Below are 27912 nucleotides of genomic sequence, written 5' to 3' on the forward strand. Positions count from 1 at the left end.
GCTACCGAACCCCCCTGGCCGGCCGCGGTGGGGAGGCCCTGGCCAGCCCGGGTCACCTCGCATCTCTCTGTCTCACCCGCCACTCCTGAGATTTCTTGGGTCCGCCTAAGGCCGAGGAGGGTTGTTACCAGAACGAGAGATACAGGACCAACAAATCGGTTTGGACCCCCTCTCCCCACCAGCCACTCTTTCTGACAACGTTTCTGGGCCCTGATGATTACTGTTACTTGCCTTTCGTTGCTTGCTAGCTTTTCAGACTAAAGGAATCATTACACCGTCGACAGCACCAGATCAACTGGTTTGCACTGGCATGGGCAGAAGAAAATCTAATCACTGTGAGTGGTGAGTGGTGGTAAAAACTAGTCAGGTAATTATGTGGCTTGTCGTTTATTTATATGTTTTTGTATGCTTAACAGCCTAGCATATAACATATAATATTATCTAATCTAATAAAGGGATAACCTTATGGGCACTGAGCAATGTTAATGTACAGCCTTCTTGCCTTAAGGCCTGGCTATCCCCTGGGTAGTCTGTTTCTTGGAGTCACTGTGGACTCCTAGAATACATACACACTGGAATACATTTAGGAAATGCCACCAACATACTCATGATCCTTGATTTCCCATCAGCCAGTACCTCTTCATGGAAAAGGCATTCAGCTGCAGAGGCAGTATTCATTTTGCTCCTTTATATAGAAAAATCAGTGTTCCAGAAGGCCCTAATACCAATGAAGCTCAAGGCTCTGAATTTAATGGCTTTTTCTAGTTCTCAAAGCACTGCATTTTCTTCCCCTGGCAGATGCCATTTTTGCATTATCATGTTGTGGTTGAGCAATGACCTTGTTTAAAACAGCATTTGTACTTGAACCTGAAACTCGAATTTAAGTCCTCTTTCTACACCTGGCCCATTTACCTCTACCTCTGCTCCAGGCTGAGGGTTCAATTTGGAAATATTGTGGGTGTGAGACACTAGGAAACATTTGGACTGCTAAAAGCTACAGAGTGCCCTTGATGTGCACTTGCCTGCGAGTAAACCAAGTCCTCAGAATTAATACCTTGTGGCTCGTGTTGTTTTTGTTTTGTTTTGTTTTTAATGTTATTGAGAAAAGAAATGACTCTGGCACTGCTTCAGTTTCCGTATGTGCATTAGACAATGCAGAGGACACGATGCAGAGAAAGAAATTATAACCTCTGCAGTGCTGGCTCATGCTTCTGGCATGGAGTCTTTTTAAGTTCACGGAACTCTCCTGGCTGTTGGCAGGACTTGGATTTACAGGTTCTTTGAGTGTGTGTCGTCTCCTTTTTCTGTACATTATCATTTACATACCAGGAAATTTTGACACCTAAAAGTTAGACTGTCACTTAGATAATTCCTGCCATTTATTCCTGAAACCTAGTGTAGAAAGTTAATCCATTCTGTACAGGAACACAAAGATCTGATGAGTTCCAAGGAGAAAATGCCCACTCCAGGAAAGAAGGCTCAATGTTGGCACTCCATTTTTCAGAAGCTGACTATCCTTGTAATAGGAAATCCTTTGCTGAATTTTTTCCTCTTGCTTTCTTGATTAACTGCAATTTTAGGCTTGTTGGAACTTCCAGCAAAAAAACTATGCAATGGGAATCTTACGAAGGGGGAGACTCAGTCACAGGTTGTGATTTGGTGGAACCTCCAAAAAAGTTTTGGTTCAAGACCTGAAAACCACAGTGAAACCAATCTCCTCCTTTTCTGAATTGCAAGGACTTGATGCAAGATGAGTTCCTGCAGCCTATAGAACAGTGACAGGAGGAGAAGCCTCCTTTTCTTTTGTAAAGTACTCAGCATAGGACATGCTGGGGACAAAGGCTGTAGTAATCCATAGATGCTAAGATTCTACTTTGTGCATCTGCTATACCTGATGTTTGATCTAGCATTATAATGTTTCTACTCAGAGCCATAACTAGGAATTGTTGCCTACATACCCCTCCCACTTCTAGTTTCATACATTTCATCTGTAATTCTGTCCTCACTCTGCGCTTTTTCTGACTCCTTCTTGAACTTTTCTTCCAGAGCTATCATTCAGTCCATAATGAGTATTAAACACTTTCCTGAGCACAGATGCCTGGACTAATCATGTGGACACAGAGCACTGGTCCTGAGGAAACTAGGTTCCACTAGAAAAGACACATAGATCAATGATGATCATACAACTTTTTGTGTCACTTAGAGGGTGAAGGCACAAGGGAGGTGTCATGGAGTCTCCACAGAAGCACCCGGAGAAGTGAGTATGAAATGCCCACTAACTCATAGCCAAAGAACCCCCGCCGCCACACCCACATTCTGGGTAAATGCAGCTCTGTGGGTGCTCGCTTTGCAGCAGAGTGTAGCTGTATTTTAGCCCCCTTGGCCAGGTGCTCTGATGCAGGTACACATCATAAAGGCAGCCCAGAATGCCTACTATGTGCAGAATACTTGAGCTTTTATGTATGAAAACCTTAATGTTCCTAAGAGAACTGTCAAACTAGTTGGATAAACAAGAAAAATAATGTTACAAGATATTATATCACCAAATAAGCATTCTGGGATTGCAACAAGGGAGTCATAGAGTATCTTGATTTGGTGGTGAAGTGACAGCTTTCTCCTGTTGTGCGAATCTCTGCCAGGACCAGGTTAGGCTTTATGCACATCATCTTGTTTCATCCTCATAACATCTCAGGATGAGAATTATTATCCTACTTTGCAGCTGAGGAACCTGAGGCATAACCGACTGTCTCCAAGTGTCTGTCTGCCTGACTCCAAAGCCCAGACATTTAACCACTACACTTCACTGTCTTCCTGGAACTTGAAGTTGAATCGAAAAGTGAGCGGATGTGGTAACAGGCAGAGGTTAACATTAGGATTAATCAAGTTAATCCATTCATTCAAATTGTTGCTTAGTCACATGTTACTTAGGGACTAGATCAAACTTTTTTTTATCATCTTAACTATTTTTAAGTGGACAGTTCAATAGTGTTTAGTATATTCAAATTGTTGTACAACAGATCTTTAGAACTTTTTCGTTTTGCAGAATTGGTGATCCATAGCCATTGAACACTAATGCCCCTGTTCAGTCTCTCCCCCAGTCCATGGCAACCACTTTTCCATCTTCTGTTTCTATGATTTTGACTATTTCACATACTTCATATGAATGATACTGTATGTGTCTTTCTGTGACTGGCTTATTTCACTTAGCATAATGTCTTTGAGGTTCATCCATGTTGTAGGACAGGATTTCCTTCTTTTTTAAGGAATCATAATATTCCAGTGTATGTATATACCACATCTTCTTTACCCAGTGCATCTGTCAATGGACATTTGGATTGCTTCCACCCCTTGGTCAATGTGAATAATGCCACAGTGAAGATGGGTGTGAAATTACCTCTTTGAGATCCTGCTTTGAATTCTTTGAATTCTTTTGAGCTTATACCCAGAAGTAGACAGCTGGATCATATGGTAATTCTACTTAAAAATTTTTGAGGAATCTTCATATTGTTTTCCATATGGTTGTACCATTTAGCATTCCCACCAATAGTACACAAGGGCTTCCAATTTCTCAGTATCCTTGCCAACACTTATTACTTTCTTTTCTTTTAATAGTGGCTATCGAGGTGATATCTTGTGTGGTTTTGATTTGTCTTGCTCCTAACATCAGTCATGTTGAGTATCTTTTCATATGTTTATTAGCCATTGGTATATCTTCTTTGGAGAATTGTTTATTCAAGTCTTGCCCATTTTTTAACAGGGCTATTTGGGTTTTTTGTTGGGTTTTTGCCGTTCCTTATATATTCTAGATACTAATCCTTTATCAGATACGTGATTTGCAAATATTTCCTCCCCTTCTGTAGGTCACCTTTGCACTCTTTTGGTTATTTCTTTTGATGAACAGAAATTTTTAAGTTTGTTATAGTTCCATTTGCCTATTTTCTTTTGTTGTCTCTACTTTCAGTATCCATATGGTCACTGCTAGTATAAATAAATTGATAATTATATGTTTATCTTGTATCCTGTGACCTTGCTGAACTCACTTATTAGTTCTAGGATGCTTTTTTTTTAAAGATTCCTTGGGATTTTTTATGTAAACAATCATGTAATCTACAAATATAGACAGTTTTATTTATTACTTTTTCATTTATATTCATTTTATTCCTTTTCCTTGCCTCATTGCATTGACTAGAACTTTCAGCCCTATATTCAGTAAGAGTGGTGAGAATCTGACAATAAATTATATTAAAAATAAATAAATAAAATAAAATAAAAAATTATAAGAGTGGTGAGAATGGGCATCCTTGCCTTGGTCCTGACCTTAGAGCAAAGCTTCCTGACCTTAGAGAAAAGCATTCATTTTTTTAACTGTTATATATAATGGTATCTGTAGATGTAGTAGATTCACTTTATCAAGTTGGGGAGGTTCCCCTCTAGTCTTATTTTTCTGAAGATTTTTATCATGAATGGATATTGAACTTTCCAATGATTTTTCTGAAATAATTCATATATAGTATTTCTTTTTTTTAGTCTGTTAACATGATGTATGATATTGATTGATTTTCAAATATTGAGCCACCCCAGCATCCCAGTATAAGCCACACTTGATCATGATGTGTATAATTTTTTTTTAGATACTGAGAAATGTTATTTGTTAATATCTTATTCAGGATTTTTTTGTCTGTATTCATAAAGAGTATTGGTCTGCAGTTTTCCTTTTTTTGTACTTTCTATTTTTTTAATGTTTCTTTATTTTTGAGAGACAGAGAGAGACAGAGCATGAGTGGGGGAGAGGCAAAAGAGAGAGGGAGACACAGAATCTGAAGCAGTCTCCAGGCTCTGAGCTGTTAGCACAGAGCCCGATGCAGGGCTCAAACTCATGGACCGTGAGATCATGACCTGAGCTGAAGTCAGACACCTAACCAGCTAAGCTACCCACGCACCCCTTTCTTTTGTTTTGATATCAAGCTAATATTTCATAAAATGAATTGGGAAGTGTTTCTCTCTTTCTCTCTTTTTCTGGAACAGTGTATAGAATTGGTGTTAATTCTTTAAATGTTTGGTAGAATTTTCTAGTGAAATTATCGAAGCCTGAAGATTTCTTTTTAAAATTTTATATTCAGTTTCTTTAATAGTGTAGGGCTATAGCTATTCAAATGATCTGTTTCATGGGTGCATTGTACTAGGTGTTTTTCCAAGGAAGTATTCAATTTCATCTAAGTTGCCAAATTTGTGTGTGTAGAGTTTTCATTGCTGTTTCATTGCTATTTTCTATGGTTTGCTGTTTTTAATTTCATTGTTTTCCGATCTTATCTTTATTATTTCCTTCCTTCTGCTTACTATGGGTTTATTTTGCTCTTATGTTAGGTTGTTGAGGTGGAAGCTTTGATTGCTGGTTTGAGACTTTCCCTCTTTTCTAATGTATGCACTGAGTGCTGTAAATTTACCTCTCAGCATTTCTTTGACTGTGTTTCAAAAATTTTGTTATGTTCTATTTTCATTTTCATTCAGTTCAATATATATATATATATATATATATATACACACACACACATATATGTGTGTATATATATATTTAAAATTTCCCTTGAGACTTCTTCTTTAGTCCTTGTATTATTTAGAAGTGTGCTGTTTAGTTTCCAAGTGTTTGGATGGAGATTTTCTTGTCATGTTTCTGCTGTTGACTTCTGGTTTCATCTGTTGTTTGAAAGCACTCTGTATTATTTCAGTTTATTCATTTGTTATGGTCTAAGATATGATCCATCTTGATATAGGTGGCATTTGAAGAGAATATATATTCTGCTGTTGTGTGAAATTTTCTATAAATGTCTGTTAGATCCTGTTGGTGGTGGTGTTTTCTATTTCTTGCTGATTTTATGTGTAGTTGTTTTTTTTTTTTAACATTTTTTTGGGGCACTTGGGTGGCTCAGTTGGTTGAGCGTCTGGCTTCAGCTCAGGTCATGATCACACGGTTCGTGAGTTCGAGCCCTGCATCGGGCTCCATGGTGATAGCTCAGAGCCTGGAGTCTACTTTGGATTCTGTGTCTCCCTCTCTCTCTCTGCCCCTCCCCCACTCATACTCTGTCGCTCCTTCAAAAATAAACAAACATTCAAAAAAATTGAAAAATGAATACAGGGAACTGTTAGATCAATATATGCGTGTCCAAAGAACTGTTTTCATAGTTTAGTTTGAATTTTTGACCATTATTTCCTCAAGTACTTTCTCAGTCCTTCCAGGGACTCTGATGATACAAATGCTAGATCTTTTTATTTTTATAGTTTCATCGGTTCCCAAGACATTTTTTTTTTCATTTTTCTCTCTGTTGATCAGATTGAGTCATTTCTGTTTATCTGTCTTTGAGTTTACTGACTCTTTCCTTCATTGCCTTCATTCTACTGTTGAGTCCATCCACTGAGCTTTTATTTTTAAAAAAAAATTTTTTTTTCAACGTTTATTTATTTTTGGGACAGAGAGAGACAGAGCATGAACGGGGGAGGGGCAGAGAGAGAGAGAGACACAGAATCGGAAACAGGCTCCAGGCTCTGAGCCATCAGCCCAGAGCCTGACGCGGGGCTCGAACTCACGGACCGCGAGATCGTGACCTGGCTGAAGTCGGATGCTTAACCGACTGCGCCACCCAGGCGCCCCTCCACTGAGCTTTTAATTTCAGGTATTATATTTTTCACTTCTAAAATTTCCATTTAGTTTTTAGTATCTTCTTTTTCTTCACTGAGATTTCCCCCCTCCCGAGGCTTTCTGTTTTTTCATTCATTTTAAGCATGCTTGCGGATGCATTGTAGCATTTTTATGATGGTTGCTTTAAAATCATTGTCAGATAATCCTAACATTTTGGTAATCTCGGTGTTGGCATCAGTTGATTGTTTTTATTCAAGTTGAGGTTTTCCTGGTTCTTGTTTTGAGAAGTTATTTTTTTTGGAAACCTGGACTTTTAAATTATATTCTTGGACTCTGGGTCTCATTTAAACTTTTTGTACTAGCTAGCTTTTTCCACCACAGGGGGAGGGGAACGTGTTTTGTTACATTGCCAGGTGGAGGTGTGAGTACAGATTCCCCACTTGGTCCCTATTGATACCAAAGGGAAGGGGGTCTGCTTATTACTTTTGGAGGGAAGGGAGCTATAGCTACCTGGTCTTCATTGTGACTGTGGTAAGAGTGGTTTCATGACTGCTGGGCCACCAGAGGAAATGAGGCCTCCTCTGACACCATCTCAGTGAGGAGAGGGTGAAGCGGTTTGTTACTGCGGGGTGGGGTGGAAGAGAGGCTCCCTGGCTGGTCGCCACTGACGTCATGAGGTAGAGGAATCACTGCTAGCTGATGGGAATGAAAATCCTGCTCCCTACTTGGCCTTCTCTGACTTCACCTGGATAAGGGTGTTCAGGTGCCTTATTACAGCCTCGTGAGGATGTGAGTCTAGGCTCCCCATTCAGCCTTTGCTATTGTCAGCAAGGGTGGGGTCACCATTTTATTTTTCTGTAGTGTTTGATTGGAATCGAGCAGTGACTGTTTTGCTGACCTTGCTCCTTTCTTGGTCCTTTGGAAAGAGAGAGAGGCATTTGAGGGACTTTTTTTTTTTTTTTTTTTTTTGTCTGTGCCCATCAGCATTTTTAGGTGGCTCCTTGACCTCCAAGTCTGGGATATATGAGACAAAAAGAAAACCCAAGGGAGTCACCACCATGTCCATCCTTATGTCTCAAGGTCTCTACACAGTCTGCCTTCTTCTTGCACCTTTCAGAGTCTCTTCATGTTTGTTGTATATATAATGTCCAGGGGTTTTATTTGTTCTTACAAATAAAAAAGAGAGAGAGAGAAAGGAAAAGTACATTTACTCTATCTTCCCAGAAGTGGGAGTACTTACTATAATTTTTATAGTCGTAGTGTCATTATCTTGATTTAGCTGGCCCTTCCATTAAAATGTTTGAGGAAATACTTCTTTAGGTCTCAAGGAATATAGTGAAAACTATAAATGAGTAGGACTGCTGTTCTTTTTTTTTTTTTTTTCAGAATGACAAAAAGCAAAAGGAACTGAGAGGATAGAAACTATCTTCCCAGATGGAGGTGAATCTACTTTCATTGAAGTTGTATGTTGTGCATGGAGAGTCCTATAAAAATATAATTATTTAGGGAAAATTGTCCTAATTTTGAACTGCAAAGATTTATTTTTGCTCAAAATATAACTGGCCCCTTGATTTTACATTTTTGGAATTGCTATATAAATGCTTCACATTTTCTTTGCAAGTAGATTATTTGGGGGTAGATGCCTTTTAAATGTGGTACTGCTATCGATTTCCTCCTAATTGTATAATAAAGCCATCCAACAATGCTTGGAAGCTAGGCATTCAATATATATGCACTCACTGAGTGAAAGAGGAAATAAATGAGTGATTTATAAAAGAATTTTTTCTAAAGCCTTGAGGGTGTATATATCATTATTTTAAGGACTTGTACTTGCTCTTCAATTTTATTTTGGAGGATTCAAATTTAAATTCATACTCTGGTTGTTTCAGGCATGTTTGTCAGCACTATGGCTCTTGGGGCCCAGGTTTTACTGTCCCTACTCTCGTAGTGGAACGAGTTGCACTGACAATCACTTACCCTTTACCTTCATCACACACACACACACACACACACATATGTATTATCTTATTAATGTAGACATTCATGGGTCAGAGAGGTAGTATACATATCTTCATTTCCCGGGACTATTTCTGAGGTGCATTGTGATACATCTCAGCTAAGGATCACTGCTGTCACTCTTGGTCCCTTCTCTGCCTTCAGTCCTTCCTGTAGGACTACCTTTTGATGTAGTACTAGAAGCAGGTTTCCGCTGATTACCATTGGAGCCCTTGCCCTACCCCATCAGACCCTCCTAGGTGGGGGAAGTTGCCCATAGCCTCCACTGCGGCTGCAGTGAGGTTTAGACCCACTGCTCATGTGCCTACCTTTTTCCTTTTTTTTTTTTTTTTTTTAGCATTTATTCATTTTTGAAAGGCAGAGAGAGACAGAGCGTGAATGGGGGAGGGGCAGAGAGGGGAAACACAGAATCTGAAGCAGGCTCCGAGCTGTCAGCACAGAGCCTGACTCGGGGCTTGAACTCACAGACCGCGACATCATGACCTGAGCTGAAGTCGGACGCTTAACTGACTGAACCACCCACGCACCTTTGTGCCTACCTTTTCATTGGGATTCCTAGAGGCTGTGGGTAGAGATAGTTCCATGGCATTCCCACTTGGAAGATGGAAAACGATTTCTCCACATTGCAAAGCATGGTTAGGTATTACTGCAGACCGGTACAGAGTAGTTCAGGTGTGTTATAGGCTTGCTATACATCTTTCAGACTGCTGTAAGGACTTAACCATATTTTTTAATATTATTTTTCATGGGAAACACCTTATAGGTTTCAAACAACTGATTTGTAAGCTGGCTTTGGTTTATAAGTTGAAGACAGGCTGAATGCTTCCAGGTATGTGGTGCTGCAGGTAAGATTTGCAGGCATTGTGCCCTTAAAATGCAAAGTCTTCAAAATGTCAGGATGGGATCTGTTTTGCTTGCATATCTAGAGCACTCTATCACTGTATCAAGGGATCCTGGGATGAGTTTCAAAAAATATGTGTATGTTATATATATATATATATATATATATATATATATATATGTTTTATATACACATACATATATAACATATGTTATATATATGTATATGTATATATAGACACACATGTATATATATAGCGTGCAAAAAGACCACCTGGATTGGATCAAATCTGTAAAGATACTTCTTTTTTTGTGACCATCAAAATACTACCTGGAGTTTTATTCAAAAACAGTGAATTACAAATGTATTACTTCGTAGAGCCCTTTATTGGATTGATATAATGAAATCATTAATTTGTAGATCTGATGGATTTTGAGATTGTGCAAAAACAAAACAGCCTACTAGACTATTACTTCAGGGGATTTAGCTATTAATAAAATGGAGAAACTCATTCCTGTAATTTTTTTTTTTTTTGACAAATGAATTGAAATGGTGGCGTTATCTAACCATTTCAGAAACCTTTATGGAAAAACCACAATTTAGGATGCTGTGGAGACACACAAATAAAATAAAAGCAAGGTATCTGCTTGTAAGGAAATCGTAATTGAATAAAGAAAATGGAAAATAGAACTGAGAATCAACCACGAATGCTGGAAAGACACAAGATTGTAGACATTGAATTACGGATGTCAAGAAACACACTGTTGTCCTGATACAATCTCAAGTGAAACTACATATATAAATATTATGTAAGAACAAGTCAGAAGGTACAAAGTGAATGGTCAGGTTATCTGACCATGTAATAAACTTATCCTCTCAGTTTTAATCCTACCTCACCATCCTTTATGTTTCCTATTTTTTATTCAGTAGAAGCACAACTCCTGGCTACCTGTGGGACCATGGACAAATCCCTTGCCTAATCCTACTTATTTTTTTCTTTTAAATTTTTTTAATGTTTATTTTTGAGAGTGACAGAGAGACAAAGCATGAGCAGGATAGGGGGGATGGTACAGAGAAAGGGAGACACAGAATCTGAAGCAGGCTCCAGGCTCTGAGCTGTCAGCACGGAGCCCGACGCAGGGCTTGAACTCAGGAACTGTGAGATCGTGACCTGAGCCAAAGTTGGACGCTCAACTGACCGAGCCACCCAAGCACCCTATCCCTTGCCTAATCCTACTTATTTCTGAAATGTAATTATTCCTATTGATAGAGTTACTTGATCAGAGAAACTAATGCATGTAACATTTTTATCACACTTTCTTATATATAGGGAAAATAATAGCCGATAGTTTCACTTTTGCTATGGCTGCTTGTTATTTTTTTTTGAGCAGGTTCTGAAATGTCAACAAGTCAAACTATGTTTTCTCTTACAGAGTGCTTCAGATTCTATACTATGCTGTTAACCTAGGTGAATCTGGGCTTAGATGGGTAAATTGGCATCAAGATCAGAAACCTTTCTAAATAGTGTTCCTGGATGAACTACATAAAAGTATTGATACTTCCCCTCAAAATCCTATTATTCTTTAAATATGCATTTTTATCACTAGCTTGCAAAGAGCATATTGCAGGTTTGGTTGCAGACCACTGCAATAAAGCAAATGCAGTAAAATCAGTCAAATGAGTTTAGTTTCCCACTGCATATAATAGTTATGTTTACACTATTCTGTAGTCCGTTAAAGAGGGTAATAGCATTCTATTTAAAAAGGGTACATACTTTAATCCAAAATTACCTCATTGCTAAGAAGTGCTAACCATCATCTGAGTTTTCAGTGAGAATTACCAAAATGTGACACAGAGACACGGTCTGAGCAAATGCTGAAGAAAATGGCACCAGGACTTGCTTGGCACAGGGTGACCAAACCTTTCATTTGTAAAAACAATGAAGTATCTGTGAAGTGCAATAAAATGAGCTATGCCTGTAAATTATTTTATTTTTATTTAGTTTCATTAAGGATCTTATTTTTGGTTCAGGTTTGTACTTTTACACTCTTCGTAAATGCTCATTCTTCTACAATTGGCTTTCTATCATTTCTACTTGCATAAGCCTTGCTTTGTTCTCTTAAGTGACTTAAATGCTCTTAAAATCTGGTGGTAAATGAAGTTTGTTTATTCACGTAATCAGCATTAAGTATCTACTATATACTAAGTACTGTGCTGGCATACTAATTTGAGTAAGAAATGGTTTCTGTTTTCAAGGGGCTTATTGTCTACTGCAGATGTGATAATATCACTGTTGCTGAAACTACTGGGGAGGAGTCATTTTTTAGCTTATTTTAAATTTTTCCACTCAAGTTTTGTCTTTAAAATGTTATAGTTAGTGTACTTCTGAAAGTTTCTATTTAGGTATCTCCAATTTTCATACCTTCAGAAACTGAAGTAGGATAGCCATTAGAGTGTAGGCTTTGGACCCAGACTACATGGGCTAGAATCATAGCTCCACTAGTTCCTAGCTGTGCGACCTTGAGTGAGTAACTACTTTATACCTGTTTTCTCTTCCATTGTAAAAGTTAAGTGAATCATGATATACACCAGATGCTTAGAACAGTGGCAGGCATACAGTAACCACTCAATAAATGTTAGATATTGTTATTAGTTTCTCTAAAACATCAGAAATAATCTAATTCTGAGTTTTAGGGGTAAATTATTTTATAATTGCTATTCATTAGTCTTGATAGTATCTCAAAAACATAGGCTTCTGATGTTAAGTATATGCATTTATCAGTGTTAGAAAACTTTTTTTTTTTTTTTTAATAATCTCTACACCCAACATGGGGCTTGAACTCATGACCCTGAGATCAAGAGTTGCATGCTTTACCAACTGAGCCAGCCAGGTGCCCCCAAAACTTTCTCTTTTTTATAAAGAATTTTCAATTTCTAGTAACGTGAACTCAAGAGCAAGGTGTTGCCAGGAAGTAAGAAAATAAGTGCAATATATGTAAGTAAAATTGGGGAAGAGAGATGTAAAGACCATATACGGAAGTAGACGCCTTGGGGAGAGAGCCTATATCCTTCCTTTAAATTTTTTTTGAAGGTTATTTATTTTGAGAGTGAAAAAGAGAGAGAGTGAGAGAGAGAGAGAGAGAGAGAGAGAGAGAGAAATAGAGAAATGCCAAGCAGGCTCCACACTGTCAGCGTGGAGCCTAACGTGGAGCTCGAACTCATGAACTGTAAGATCATGACCTGAGCCAAAGTGAAGATTCGGGATGCTTAACAGCCTGAACCACCCAGGTGCCCTATATCCTTTCTTTAACATACAATTTCCTAGTGTTTTATAAGTTGGAATATGGGCTTAATACTAATAAGTTTGCATATATTTAAACATATGCCAATTTTATTTTTAAATCTCTGAGCACAGGTATATGATTATGGTTTATATTTAAATTCATGAGAATTATGCAGGTAGAATAACTGCTTCTCTCTTCTGCTTAAAAGTTATATTTCTCAGAATCATAATGATAATAAGAATCAATAAACAAAACTGCTGAAGCAAAGGAAAATCTGACTTTGTTACGAACACCTTAATTTTTTTTTGGGGGGGGTTCAAAAGAGGTATAAACATTTTTAGTTATGGCAATTAATTCTTTAAAAATTATCAAAAGGCAGGCAAGGGCATAGGTTTATTCCAGGTTTATTTAAAATTTTAATTTCCGGTGAAATAACGTGACACTGATACATAAGAATACAAAGACGGCAAGTAACCTAATTCATCTTCCTGGTTTGCTCAAGCCTCCAGGCACCAGTCAAATATCGAAGTCGTATAAAAAGTAGGTCCTTGCCCATTTGTAGCCAGCTCCAAAATGGAACTAATTTAGAACCTGTGATTTAAAAATAATTAAAAATTAATTAACTTAAACTCTGGAGAAAATATATCAGTGTGAAATTATATTTTAGAAGTCAGTCTACATGACCTTTGTGAGCTTCTAGTCACTGTAATTTATTTTTTATATTAGGTATGTATGCATGTAATTATGTATATGTGTATATATTTAATTCCATCTATACATTTAAAAATGTTTTTTGGGGGTGCATTTTTTTGTTTTGTTTTACATGCTACTTTTCAGTCTCATGTACTATAGAGAAACAGGTACATCTCCACATGTAATATAAATTAATAATCTGGGAGAAGAAATATAAGACAAAAACTCAACTTTTTATTTTAATTCTACCAAAGACTCTTCAGTTAGCTAAGATAAATACTATCTTAGCTACAACATCTTCTTGTCCAGTGGTTGCCAAGAGGCAGTATGCCAACCCTAGTTGACTACAGGAGATCTGCCTCCTGGAGCATGTTTTAAAAGCTTGTATTCCTTGATTTTATCCCATAGAACTGTTTTTTCAGTAAGTCAAAAATAGATTGAAGGTCAGGTAATGGGTGCGAGGTGGTAAACTGTCACGGATTGATTGGTGACAATTTTCCACATTTAAGCCCAAATACTCTGGCTTCTTCCTGTTTTTCTTTCTTTTTTTCCCCAAATTTTGAGGTAGAGTTGGCAAAATTGAAATATATTTAAAGTGTTGAATGTAAGGATTTGATATATATACATATATAAACACACATACACTTACATACACATACTGTGAAATGATTACCACAATTAAGGTAATTAACACAATTAACATATCCACCTTAATTTTATTTGTATCATTTACAAAAGAAACATCTTCAAAGCTGAAGTGAGTGGTTTCTCTAATAACAAAAACAAAACATCTTGGAAGTGAAATGAAACTGGGAAGGATTTAAATTGTGGAAATTTTGGATGGCCCTATTATAGGGAGGAGGCACTGAGTATATATGGCCGACGATTCTGGGAATGACTGATACAAAACTGCTCATTGAGTGCCGGTTAATGAAAAATAATACACAACTATCTCTGAAATGCAAATGAACAAATGATATAAATATGAAACCCATTTTTACTTTTCCCCACTTCAACTTCCTACAGAGTCTATGCTGGGCATAAATAAACACAGATCAACACAACAGATCTTACAAATCTGAGCAATCTTTTACCAGCTTCTCAATCCCCTTTGATCTAGGTAGCTACTGCAGAGAGTACTAAAATTTTTGTAAGCTAAGTTTGATTCAGCAAGACTCCAAGACGTTTACATTTGTTCTGTACTGTATAGTTTGTATGATCCCCAGACTGCTTCTTAACCTTTTCCTGTCCCTAAACATCCACGGTTACGTAACAGTCATGGTATACTGCAACAGTGACTTTCTGAGAGGAGGCCATGCTCAGCAGAGGAGGAAGGACTCAGTTGAAAAATCTCCACTTGAATGGTAAGTGCGCCCACACTGTGAATTAACTTAGGGGCATTGTAAGGTAAGCAAAGGAGAAAACTAGAATATTTTTTATGTTCTGCAATATCAGCTTTCAAAGCTTTTTCAAACAGGAATTATTAAGATTTCTGATAGATTTCACATTATTTGAGATCTTAGAGATTTTCACATTTTTGGATATATGTACAGATACCAGTTAAAGACTGGCTCTGAATGGATGTGGACATTTGCGGTAAAAACAACTATAGTTCCTTATTAAGCTCTGCATGGTGGCTTGTAGGTAATCAATACCTACTGAGTAATGAAGTACCAACTTTCTTCTAACCTCAGATTACCATGATCTTGTCTGCTGTAGAAGTTTTACTGAATTCTACAGTGGGGTAGGGTAGTAGGCCTATTGAAGCCCCCAGGAGGAGATTGCAAGGATAGAGAAGGTTGTGTGCCGTCTGGAGGGTGGAGGGGATTAGTAGCCAGAACTCTACACAACCACGTCTGAGTCAAGCCAGCTGAGGAGGTCTTGAAGGGGGCAGCCAGTTAAGTTTACTGGACTACTGTATTGTCTCCTATCTCCCCACCCCCACCTAGGATCAGCCGTAACATCAACAATATACTCACCTTCAATTTCAGTCCAGTTGACAGCAATTTCTGCTATTGGAATTTTAAAGAACTGTGCTATGTAAAGCAGTTCTACATCAAATGCCCTGAAACAGAAAATATATTGATTTTTATTTTTAAAAAGAGAGATAGAGTGTAATTAAATCTCTACTTTGGCATGTTTTAAAGAAGCTTAAAAGGCAGATATAGAGCTTATATAGTAAAACTGAAAGACAGATTCACAGAAGGTCAAACAAAAGGTTAAGTAGTTCAGGAGCTTCAAGGTCAATAATTTAGTGTGTCATTGCATAACATTTAGATGAGAAATATGGTGTCTTCATCACAAGTCAGAAACCCCCAGAGGTAAAAAAGGCCGCTTGGGCTCTGAGAAAATTTAATCATGGAAATTTTTCAAAATCGATTGCTTTCAATCCCAGGCTTCACTACCTCAAGGTACAGAACTCATAGCATTTTCAACTGATTCAGAGAGTTGATAAAACAAAACTCTGAGCAGCTCTTACAGAAAATGTCCATCACTTAAGAGTTGTTTGATTTCATTCATCTACCACCAGAGGATCACGGTTTCTTTTCTTTCCTTTCTTTTTTTTTTTTTTCAAGTTTGTTTATTTTTGAGAGAGAGAGAGAGAGACAGAGCATAAGTGGGGAGGGGCATACAGAGAGGAAGACAGGATCCAAAGCAGGCTCCAGGCTCTGGGCTGTCAGCACAGAGCCCAGAGTGAGGCTCAAACCCACGAACCATGAGATCATGACCTGAGCCCAAGTTGGACACTTCACTGACAGCCACCCAGGCGCCCTAAGGCTTCTTTTTTAAATTTTTTTTTTTTTTAACGTTTATTTATTTTTGAGACAGAGAGAGACAGAGCATGAACGGGGGAGGGTCAGAGAGAGGGAGACACAGAATCTGAAACAGGCTCCAGGCTCTGAGCTGTCAGCACAGAGCCCGACGCGGGGCTCGAACTCACGGACCGCGAGATCATGACCTGAGCCGAAGTCGGACGCTTAACCGACCGAGCCACCCAGGCGCCCCAAGGCTTCTTTTTTAAACACATGGTTCACTAGGGCCTTGTTTTCTCCTTTGCCCTTCCTCATACGTCCTGGGCAATATAGTACTGCCAGCTGTTGAAAGTAAAAAGCCACTTTAGTCTGAAATGCTCTTTGGGTATAACTAAATATATACATGGGAATTCGATATATTGTCTCATTTTCACTTAACCCTGTTAAAATCATCCCCAGTCTGAATTCCCAGTTCATCCTTCCTTCTTCCTATGAAAGGCTCCAGAAGCTCCTCCTCAGTGGTTTAGGTCAAATCTGCTTTCCCTAGTTTCTGCATCTTGACTTCGAAATTTTCCTGGATTCTGCTTACAAAATTCTTGAGGCCAGTTTCCTCCTCTCATTGGCAGTGAGCTCGGGGAGAGCAGCACCATCACCTGCTAAACCTTCTTCACGCTCTGGTAACTGAAAGCGCTCGAGTCCTTCACAGCTTTGCTTTCCTCTTGAGCCATTAAGCCCCCGCTTTCTGGACTGCATGGAACACACTTCGGACTTCCAGGGGGTTGGTTTTAAAATATTAGCACAAACACGAAAATACCTAAAACCCACTTCTGCTTGATTTCCCTGATTTCAGACAACTTGAATTTGGGAGTTCTGTCTTCTTGGCCACAAAACTGTGACTGTCCACTGTGTGACTTGTTTAAATCCCAAGTGTTTGGATAAGTGAATATGAAAACGTTTAAAAAAAAAAAATGTAATGCTTTTTCTTATCCTAATAAAATATTTACTTAAGATGATAAAACCATCTACAAAGGCGTTCTTTGTGTTGTTAAAAGGACTGTGTAAAACTTCTGTTAACTAGCATGGGACACTCACGAAAGGAGGAAATTTTATGAATATTAAACCTGGTTAACCCTTAACCCTCCCCTTTAACACAAAACCAAAAAATATCCAAAAGGTTGAGTTGGTTCTAATGATATGCAATAATGTGAACACGATTATTAAATACTGTTCTAAGGATATCAGCATATGATGACTTATCAAAGACGCAAAACAACATAAGAATGATGAGTGGAAAGGAGTGGGGAAAAAGAAGCACGGATTAACTGAAATTACTTTATAAAACCTTGTAAGGACTATTCATCTTCTATTACTTTTACTATATCCTTCTCTTTTAACATTTTAAAAGATATGAAGATGTTTGCTTAAAAAGAAATTTCCAGTTCACATCACCATAAGAGACCAATCTGTCACCAGAGCAAACATAACTGAAATACCAAGTACTTCTGGATAGAATCTCACACTATGGCACATAAGCAGTATAAGGGTCACTCTCCATCTCCGATGCCTTCACGTGTTTTCACAAATGCGGGGAGGGCAGAGCCACTGTTTTCTTTTGTTACTCAGTTCCTCGTATAGCTGTGACCTCACAGATCTATTCCTGAAGAACAAAGGGCGTGTTGATACTCTTTTAAACACACCAGGCACACATGTCCTCTACTGCTCCCTCCTGAAGTCCCACTAAAATTAAAACAACAATGATGGAATAAACAGGTAAGAACAAAGAAGGGATGAAAGTAATAAAAAAAATCTGAAACTTGGAAAGTAGCTGGACAACTGGGAACTAGGAAAAGTAGACTGTGAGAAGGGAGAAGCCTAGAAGCAGGCTATGGGTCCCGCAGAGCTCTCCAAAGGCTCAGGCATCCCTGGCCTCACTGCAAATGAGGTCTGCAGGTGGTGCAGGTGGGGCTTCAAAACGGAGGACTCACAGAAAAGCTCAAGGGGATTCTCCTTTCCTCAAGTTGGTTGTGTGAATGCTGGCAGCCAGGCTCATTTCTACCAGACAGGAAATCAGGAAATCCCACTTTAGTGAAAACAACCAGCCCAAAAGATAAGGACAGTTGAAAGTTTCCCACATAAAGCGGCCCACTATTTAATCCGTGGTGAGTTGATCAGAGTTCTCTGACCAGGTACACAGCTTCCGATGAGCTTTGTAGTACCACACTAAATACGTGTGAGGCCAGACTTTAATGATAAAAACAAAATTGGGACAACAGAAACAATGGAGGGAAAGAAGAAAATGTCACAGTTTTAAATGAGACATTAAGTAGTGGAAGGTACTGTACTCATGAAACGAATAGGGTAAAAAAAATGAATACTAGAAAACAAGAGTTGTAGGAAGTTAACATTTTTGATAGCAGAAACACAAATTTAAAAGGAGCGCTAGATAAAATTGAGGAAAATCTCAAAAGACATGAAACAGAAAAGAGAAGAGAAAATTACAGGATCAGCACAGAAGGCTCACATTTGTTTATAGGAGAGAAGGAAAAACTAGAGAAATTATTTAATGACTAAAGGACATTTCTCAGCAGTAAAGGACCCAGGTTTCCAGATTTAGAGTGCCTACTGCATACACGACAAGATGCATGAAAAAGCCACATTAAGTCCCTGAATCATGGTATTTCAAAACACTGTGGAGTAAAAGCTTCCAAAAGGGGATGGAAACAACGTGCCATAGACAAAGAATCAAGATTCAGATTACTGACAGAATTGGACTTCTCTCCAGAAACACCGAGTGCCAAAGGCAACAGAGCAATGTTCTCAAAATCCCGAGGAAAAATGATTTCCAACCTAGATTTCTGTCTCCGGCTCGCTATGAGGCAAATGTGAGAGGAGAATAATGCAGTGCATTGCCAACGCAGTCTCAAGATTTTGTTGTCATTTCTTTAGGAAGATTCACAGAGGACGTGCTCTACTACAATAGGGATATAAACCCAGGAAAAAAACAGGAGCTGTGCAGCAAGCCCGAGAACAGCTAGAAAGGTGAGAGCCGATGAGACGTCTCCAAGAAAAACGTGAAACTGATGCACAGTCTGGAACACACGGATGCACTGGAACACACGGAGAGGTGCTTTCTACTCCTCACGGAGTGTGAACGTAAGTAAGTGACAGGTCCATCGTCAAGTAGTGCAACAGAAAACTCCAGAAATTTATTATCTTCAGGAAAACAAAAAGTACTACAAGAAAGGTAAAATAATCAGATTGTACACTATGGCTTGAATGTGAATTATCTTTACACACCTGTACCTATCAGTAGTGATCTGTATTTAGAAACTGTATTAGGAGGATACATGTGAAGGGTATACAGGGGTTTAAGAAAACTATACTTCTCCATTGATTTATTTTGGAGTAATATCTAAAACTGAAAAAACGGAGACATGGCTATGCAAACCCATTATTTTGAATATGAAAGTAATTACCACAAAGGAACAGCACATAGCTGAAAGTGACCATAGCCAGGGAGTAGGAATTGGGTTGAGGGACAGGGAGCAAAGGACAATGATTTTTTAGAAGCCTTATGGAAGTGACTTTAAAGTATAACCATGTATATAACATTGATTAAAAAAAATATTCATGGGAAGAAAGTACATTTCAAGGACTCCATTTTTTTTTTTTTTTAATTTTTTTTTTCAACGTTTTTATTTATTTTTGGGACAGTGAGAGACAGAGCATGAACGGGGGAGGGGCAGAGAGAGAGGGAGACACAGAATCGGAAACAGGCTCCAGGCTCTGAGCCATCAGCCCAGAGCCTGACGCGGGGCTCGAACTCACGGACCGCGAGATCGTGACCTGGCTGAAGTCGGACGCTTAACCGACTGCGCCACCCAGGCGCCCCAAGGACTCCATTTTTTAAATTACTCATAAACTGGGGCTGGGTGGCTTAGTTGGTTAAACATCCGACTTCAGCTCAGGTCATGATCTCACAGTTTGTGAGTTCGAGCCCTGCGTTGGACTCTGTGCTGACAGCTCAGAGCCTGGAGCCTGCTTTGGATTCTGTGTCTCCCTCTCTCTCTGCCCCTCCCCTGCTCACACTCTGTCTCTGTCTCAAAAACAAACATTAAAAAAAATTTTTTTTTAATTACTCATAAAAAGAGTCAAATTATACCTTAATATTAAATGGAAATAATTTAGGTGAGATAACAGTTCTGAGGATGGAGATTTTATATATATATGTATATATATAAAATTAAATATATTTATGTGATGTTAAATATGCTTAAAATTTTATGTTTAAAAATAATGTTAAAATTATATAAATATTAACATACATAAACATACATTTATATTTAACATTATGTATATTTTTACTATTTAGCATAACCCATACTAGGTCTGTAATTCTGAATCAGAGATGCCTGCCTATTGGTTTTTAACTATAGCTTGATGTATTCTAATACCTAGAAACTCTACTTGACTTCAATTTCCTGAAAGTTATGAGAAAAACTGCAATGAAATTTTAGAGTAAGTCCTTAAAATATCAGTCTGAGGGGACACTTACATTGGACATAAAGAGTAGATGCACAACTTGGTTTCTATAACTTGTGCTGCATAAGAAAGAAATACTTTAGTCTTTCTTGATTTTAAGTGCAGGAACAGAGATGCTTGAATAAAAGCCACTGATGAAACATTAATATGGTGACGGGCATATTGTTAATCAAGTTGATACATGTATATTTAGTGGTTTTCCTTTACAGGCATAAAATAAACATATGTGGACCCTATGGAGAGATGTGAGAGGCTAAAATTTTAATTGAGGTCAATCCTATGTTAATCAAGCCCAAATAAATAATTAAAAAGGTATGCACATGAACATAAAATTTAAAAGAGAAAAAAAGTTTAAAATGTTCTTTAACTTAAATAAAACTCTAGAATTATGCTGTCCAATATACTAGCCACATGAGCACTTGAAATGTGGCTAGTCTGAAGTGAGATGTACTATAGTTGGAAGACATGGTACACAGAAAAATGTGTAAAATATCTGAATATTTTTTCATACTGAGTGCATGCCGAGACGATGACATTTTTATACAGTGTTCAAGTACACTATTAAAATACATTTTGGGGCTCCTGGGTGGCTCAGTTGGTTAAGCATCCAACTTAGGCTCAGGTCATAGGTCATGATGTCATGGTTCATGAGTTCCAGCCGCACGTTGGGCTCTCTGTTCTCAGCAAGGGTCTGGCTTTGGATCCTCTGTCCGCCCCACTCTCTGCCCCTCCCCTGATTATGCTCTCTCTTAAAACTAAATAAACATTTAAAAAATAAATTTCGTCTGTTTCTTGTTACCTTTTTAGTGTGGCTACTAGAATATTTAAAATTACATATATGTCTCACATTATATTATATATTGGACATTATATTACAGAACAGACATTATATTGCCAGAACAATTATGACAAGAGAAACTTCAGGATTTTTAAGTTATCAACCCTAACTTAATTATCAACCCTAACCCTAACGTCCTTAACCCTTAGTTCCCAACTTCCTTTCAAACTACAAAGAACCTAGCTTTTTGACCCTAGTTCTGAACCCAACAGTTGACTGAAAACTATACCCAGAGGGAGGGCTTTACTTCTAGAATGGCTTCTTAAATTAGATTCACTGATTTTGGAGTCCATTAACTATCAATATATTTTATTTTTCAACATAACAGAAACATGTATCTGAATCTGAAGATCAAATATACATTACTTAAACAATTTAGGGGTGCCTGGGTGGTTCAGTCTGTTAAGTGTCTGACTTTGGCTCAGGTTATAATCTCAAGGCTCCTAAGTTCAAGCCCCATGTTGGGCTCTGTCTGTGCTGATAGCCTGCTTTAGATTCTGTCTTTGTCTTTCTCTGCCCCTCCCTCACTCATGCTTGCTCACTCTCTCAAAAATAAACATTAAAAAAAAATTTTTTTTTTAAATTTAGGATAGATATTAAAAACCATGTTTGATAATTTTAATCCTGAAATTATAGTTTTTTAAAGTTATGGGGGGTTTATATGATATCTATTTATAGGGAGATAACATATCTTTGCAAATAGATGCACAAAAGTTACAGAAACTACAAAAATGAACATCTACTGGAATAATTATGTATATTCCCACCAAGAACACAATTCATATAGAACCCATGAGTAACACTAAGTATTAATTCTTTCAACAATATTTAGGAGCGGCTATAATGTGCCAGGCACTCTATTAGATAGGGGGATGGATGTATTAGCAAACAAAATCAGATGGGATTCTTGCCCTTTGGGAGCTTATGTTTTAATAGAGACAAAGAAACATTATGCAAATAAAAACAAAAACCTAATGATGTGATGGGTGCTGTGAAGAAGGGCTTATGGTACAGCAACATCGTACGATTAGGGGCATGTGATCTGGTTTGGAGAGTAAGAGTTCGTTGCCCTATGGAAGAGCTGAAGGAGGAGAAGTTGAAAAGGGAAGGGTCCCTATGTAGAGACATGGGTGGGTAGATTACGCAGCACCTCTCAAGGCCATGGGAAGGCACTGGGAAGCTACTGAAGGATTTTAAACAAAAAAGGGTGCATCTGATTGATTACTTCTAATTTTGAAAAGACTGACTCCTTGGGCTACAGCGTAGGACATGATGGTGTCTTGGATGGTGGGGGGAAAGACAAAGAGAAACAAAGGGACATAAAAGCCAAAAGTAACAGGTCTGGGCCATGAACTGGACATGTGGAGGACCTGTGGGAATGTCAGAGCTGACTGCAAGGTTTTAAGCTTCCATGTGTCAGTGTTACTCACTAAACTGGCAGAGAGCTGAGGAGAGGTCTGGGATGAAGACAGGCCAGGGGACTGGGATATGTCCGGAGAGTGAGCTCAGAAGTATGGAGCACTGCTGATGGGTTAATTAAGACAGTAAGTGGTCACATCAAACATGACCACTGGGTTTCATGACAGGAAGGTAACGAGATGCTTAGATGGAGGGGTGGGGGAAAAATCCACACTGAGGTGGCGTAAGGCATGAGTGGGAAGTGAGAAAACAGGGACAGTGAACATAGAGTGCTCTTTCAAGAAAAGCTGGTTGTGAAGGGAAAAAGGGCTGGAGCTGGAGAGGTACTGAGGGGGGCTATCAACAGAGAGAGGCTGTTTTTTGTTTTTTGATTTTTAAATGGCAAGGGAAATTTAAACTTGTTTTAAAAACCTGTGTCAAAGATGTGGTTAAGGGGAAAAGACAAGACAAAATAAATGAACAGGATGAAGTTTTTAAGAAGGTAGAAGGTGGAGGCGGGGTGGGGGGGGCGCCTGGGTGGCTCAGTCAGGTAAGCGTCTGACTTCAGCTCAGGTCATGATCTCACAGTTCGTGAGTTCGAGCCCCGCATCAGGCTCTGTGCTGACAGCTCAGAGCCTGGAGCCTGCTTCAGATTCTGTGCATCCCTCTCTCTCTGCCCCACCCCTGCTTGCACTCTGTCTCTCTCTGCTCTCAAAAATGAACAAACGCTAAAATTTAAAAACAAAACAAACAAACCACAGAAGGTAGAAGGGGAAGCAGAGGTCCAAAGACGGGTTTGTCACATGCCGGAGAGGGAACTTACTACTGAAAAGGAAAGAACAAAAAGAAAACGGGTACCCTCTTTCACTCTGCTATTTCTGAGCTTTTTTTTTTTTCTTCAAAGGAAAAGAAGGAAGCCTAAAGAAACAGGATGTTTTTAAGGCTTTTCAATTTGTACCATCCACAATTAAGGTGAAAGAATTAACTTTATACCATATGTTTGGTTTGAGATTTTGAAAATTAGATCCAACTCAGTAAAAGAATAAAGGCACAGATTAACTTTACATACATTAAGTGTCAATTTTGTCTAAACTTCGGTGTTCACTCTGAGAATATAGGGCTGTTTCTCGTTGCCTGGAACAACTGCTGTGTAAGACACGCCCAGGACATCTGCTGGGAACTTACCATCGTTCGATGTGCAGAGATGAAAACGTCCGTGAAGCTGCTTCTCGAGTTAATAATTTGAAGCCACACTGTGTGTCTCTGATCCCTTTGACACAAAGGAACCACACCAGAAAGTGGAACCCATACATGAGCAGAGTACGGAAGTAAGAACGCTAAAACAAAGACAAAATATAAATGACTTTTCCATTAATCTGTAGAGGACAATTGAAAACACCTGGCTGTAGACAATTGCATTTTAATATTTAATTGACTGGGTAGATCTTACATATGAACACCATTGTTCTGTTGGCTTCACTGGCAAAGTATATTATATTAGAGCAGGGGAGTGGTACCAGGGGAGCAGTTATTCATTTCCCACAGGTTCGAGAAGAATCAGACAAGAAGAATCACAGTACCTGTGAGGGGTCAGGGCTTTACTCTACCAGAGGTACACCACAGCAGTTTTGGGCTGATGAACCAGCATCTGGTTCATCTATAGATTTTGTGCCTGTTTGCCCCAAATAGATTTCAGTTTCAAAAAAGGTGACAGTTACTGGAGATTCTTGGAAAAACAAAACACTATGGTTTCAACCTAAAGTTCTGTGCTTAGTTAATGAGAATACTGATAGAAAAAGTACAGCAGAGTATCTGTCAAAAAGTCACAGACTAAGGAGTCTGAAACAACAGTCTCTTCAATTAGGTATGGCAAACATCTGATAAATATACTTTTAACAATTAAGTTTTTTAATGCTTTGGATATCAAACCTAAGTGGTCTGTAATCCTATCTGAATATTCACTATTATTAGTAATTACTTTTATTAATAATAGTAACACAACATAATATTCCATTATACATTAAACATTGCAAACGTTAAAACATAAGATAAATAGGTCATTAATTATCATATTCAAGACTTTCATGTTTAAAAGTTTTCTCAAATGTAATAGATCCATGGAATGATACACGATATCATATGTGTATCATAATGTGTATCATAATGCTACACTAGCAACCTACTAAGAATCTATGTAGAACATTTAATATTTCATACTATTTAGTGTTTCCCTTCCTCCTTTTGGGTTTTGCTTTTTATAACTGTAATCTGTAGTGTCATTCTTCATTTATGTGGCTTTTTCTATTATTATCAAACAGAACTATGACGCACCAGTGATAACACAACAAAGTACAGAAAGCCAGTGACCTGAGCAGACTGATTATTTGAATCCTGGCTACATTAATGATTAGGGTGGCCTTGAGCACATTACTTCAACTCTCTATCCCACTTTTCTCTTTTATCAAATGGGAACGAAAATGCTCACCTCACACAGTTACTGTAAAGATTAAATGAGATAAGATTAAAGCCTTTAGCCAAGTGTTTGGCACAGACAGTAACAGGAACTCAATAAATGTTTTTAATAAAGGAAGAAAGCTTGGGAGCTCACTTTACATCCTAACTGCAGTTTCATTTGTGTATTAAACAGGGCAGGAAGGGAAAAAGAATAAAACACTTATCTATAAGGTATGTGAAACATTTTTTTTAAGTGTGTGTGTGTGTGTGTGTGTGTGTACGTACTTCTCTGTGTTTTTATTATATTTCACATCACAAAGGAAAAAAAAGTGAAATAACACAGTGGAACAAAATAGCTGCTGTGCAAATAACTGAAAATGATTAGTCTCCATTCTTTCTACATTAGATAAAATTTTAGAACTCTCTAGAAATAAAAAGTGAAAAGAGTACTAAAGCAAATTGGAAAGAGCATAAGAGCAGCTCACAGAAAAGGACACAAGAGAGCCCTTTGAACATATAAAACAATGGTCATTCTCATTAGCAACCAATAAAACCAAATTTTAACCATAGCGTGATACCGTGTTATACCCATCCAACTGGCAAACGTTAAAAGGAATCATAGCATTAAATCTTTTGTTAGGATGTGGAGCAATGGGATTATTCCACTAATGGAAATATAAATCAGTTACCACTTTGGAGCAGTTTTGCAAAATGTTTGTCAACTGTAAAACAAACTTTTTGGAAGGATCTATCACTTCTCACTTATCACCTAGAATCATTAGTTATGTTCTGATGTAAACAGGTCTTACCTCTCTAAGCAGATAGGGCAGAAACCTCATCTTAAAATACTTGGGTAATCTCATAACAGCTTGCTCAGAGCCTTTCACATAAAATATTTCCAATAAATACTGGTTGACTGATTAAACCTCCAAAGAGCACTTATGCTTACAAAAGGAACAAATAGAAACTGAAAGATAGAAAAATTAAAATCACAAGGTAAAAAAAAAAAAAAATAATAATAATAATGCCTATAAACTATTTTCCTTGAATGATCTTGAATGTGATTTAGGTGAACTTACTGGTTACCAAATGGAAATATTCATGGCTACTCTTGCTTGGATGTTAATAGAACATTTTTGTTTGTTTAAGGATAATGGTTATTTTTAAAAAAACCAGAAACACATGGACTTCATATGAAGAACTTAACTTATTTGATTCCTAACATACAAACAAGAGGATCTCCCTTTAATTTTTACTTTAACTTTGCAAAATATCTTACAATTTATAAGACATCTAAAAATATATTATGCAACGGACTTAGTTACATAAAACTAACAGTCATAGAGTAACATTATACGAACTTCTGAAATAGACATTTAAAAATATGAAGGAAAAAGACATTCACTACTTCATTATTAACAATATTCTCTCTAATGCTGATGAAATGTAAACAAGGAATTCAGGTGGAATTTAAAGCTGACTGGTACTTTTATTATCTTAAAATAAGTTCAAAGAAGTCCCAAGATGTAAGCCAAGACTCTTTGAAGAAATTCTAAGGACATCAAATAAACACCAATGGATTCTATTCTGAATCTTTTAAAAATAATAAATGCAAGAATACCCAGACAATATGAACATCCCTGTTATAACTGTTACACAGAACATATGGGCATATGAACACACTCTCTCTTGCCTTCACTAGCTTCTTAATTACTCTCTTGCTTCCTATTTTTCCAAATCTTTTTTCCTTCACCAAATACATTATCCTTTCTACTTTTCTACATTTTTTAAAAAGGAAAAAAAGTAAACATAAAATCATTAATTTAATATCAGCCTGGTCTCATTAAGTGTTTTTGTTTATACAGATAATTTTTACATAAACAATTATGCAGTATTTATAACACTGTACTCTTTTTTCTTCATATAACCTAATATTTTGGATATTTTCTCATATTATTATATAGCCTGCATGATCATCTGTTTTATTGGCTGCATATTTCATCCAGGAAAATATCTGTATTTTCTATTGTTGGAATTTAGCATTTTATCATTTCTTTTTTGTTTTTAGATATCAAGTATTAGGTTTTATTTTTTATTTTTTCTATTTTAGGGAAAGAGAGAAAGAGGTGGAGAAGGGCAGAGGGAGAAAGAGAGAGAGACAGAGAGGCAGACAGAGAGAGAGAGAGAGAGAGAGAGAGAGAGAGAATCCTAAGCAGGTTCTACACTCAGCATGGAACCTGAGATGGGACTCGATCCCACAACCTTGGAATCATGTCCTGAGTGAAGATCAAGAATCAAATGCTCAACCGACTGAACCACCCAGGCACCCCTATAGTTTCTATTATTTTATAATTATAAAATTATAAAATTTATGTAATTATAAAATTATAAATAATGTAAACATCTTAGACATATACTCTTCCTCTTCTTATCCCCTGTGCATCAGTAAATTGATGAAG

General features: G+C 37.7%; 1 protein-coding gene and 1 long non-coding RNA gene across 4 annotated transcripts in view; one reads left to right on the forward strand and one right to left on the reverse strand.

The window, feature by feature from the left end:
• Positions 1 to 158: 158 nt before the first annotated feature.
• LOC125168781 (uncharacterized) lies at positions 159 to 9480 on the forward strand. Its single transcript, XR_007153302.1, has 3 exons — positions 159 to 367; positions 8021 to 8074; positions 9414 to 9480. It is a non-coding gene; the product is annotated as an uncharacterized LOC125168781 (long non-coding RNA).
• A 3683-nt stretch (positions 9481 to 13163) lies between these two features.
• ALG5 (ALG5 dolichyl-phosphate beta-glucosyltransferase) overlaps positions 13164 to 27912 on the reverse strand; it is a 43113-nt gene continuing 28364 nt past the window's right edge. For 2 of the 3 annotated variants that reach the window (XM_047864093.1, XM_047864100.1), the window contains 3 exons: positions 24185 to 24336; positions 15448 to 15533; positions 13164 to 13366 (listed from right to left, as the gene is read on the reverse strand). In XM_047864093.1, coding sequence (XP_047720049.1) covers positions 13251 to 13366; positions 15448 to 15533; positions 24185 to 24336 — 354 coding nt within the window. In that variant the 3' untranslated portion in view covers positions 13164 to 13250. Of the gene's footprint in view, positions 13367 to 15447; positions 15534 to 16396; positions 16564 to 24184; positions 24337 to 27912 lie in introns of those variants that run through there. The other variant, XM_047864109.1, reaches the window with a different exon arrangement.

Source organism: Prionailurus viverrinus, chromosome A1, assembly GCF_022837055.1.
Source record: "Prionailurus viverrinus isolate Anna chromosome A1, UM_Priviv_1.0, whole genome shotgun sequence".
Taxonomy (NCBI): domain Eukaryota; kingdom Metazoa; phylum Chordata; class Mammalia; order Carnivora; family Felidae; genus Prionailurus; species Prionailurus viverrinus.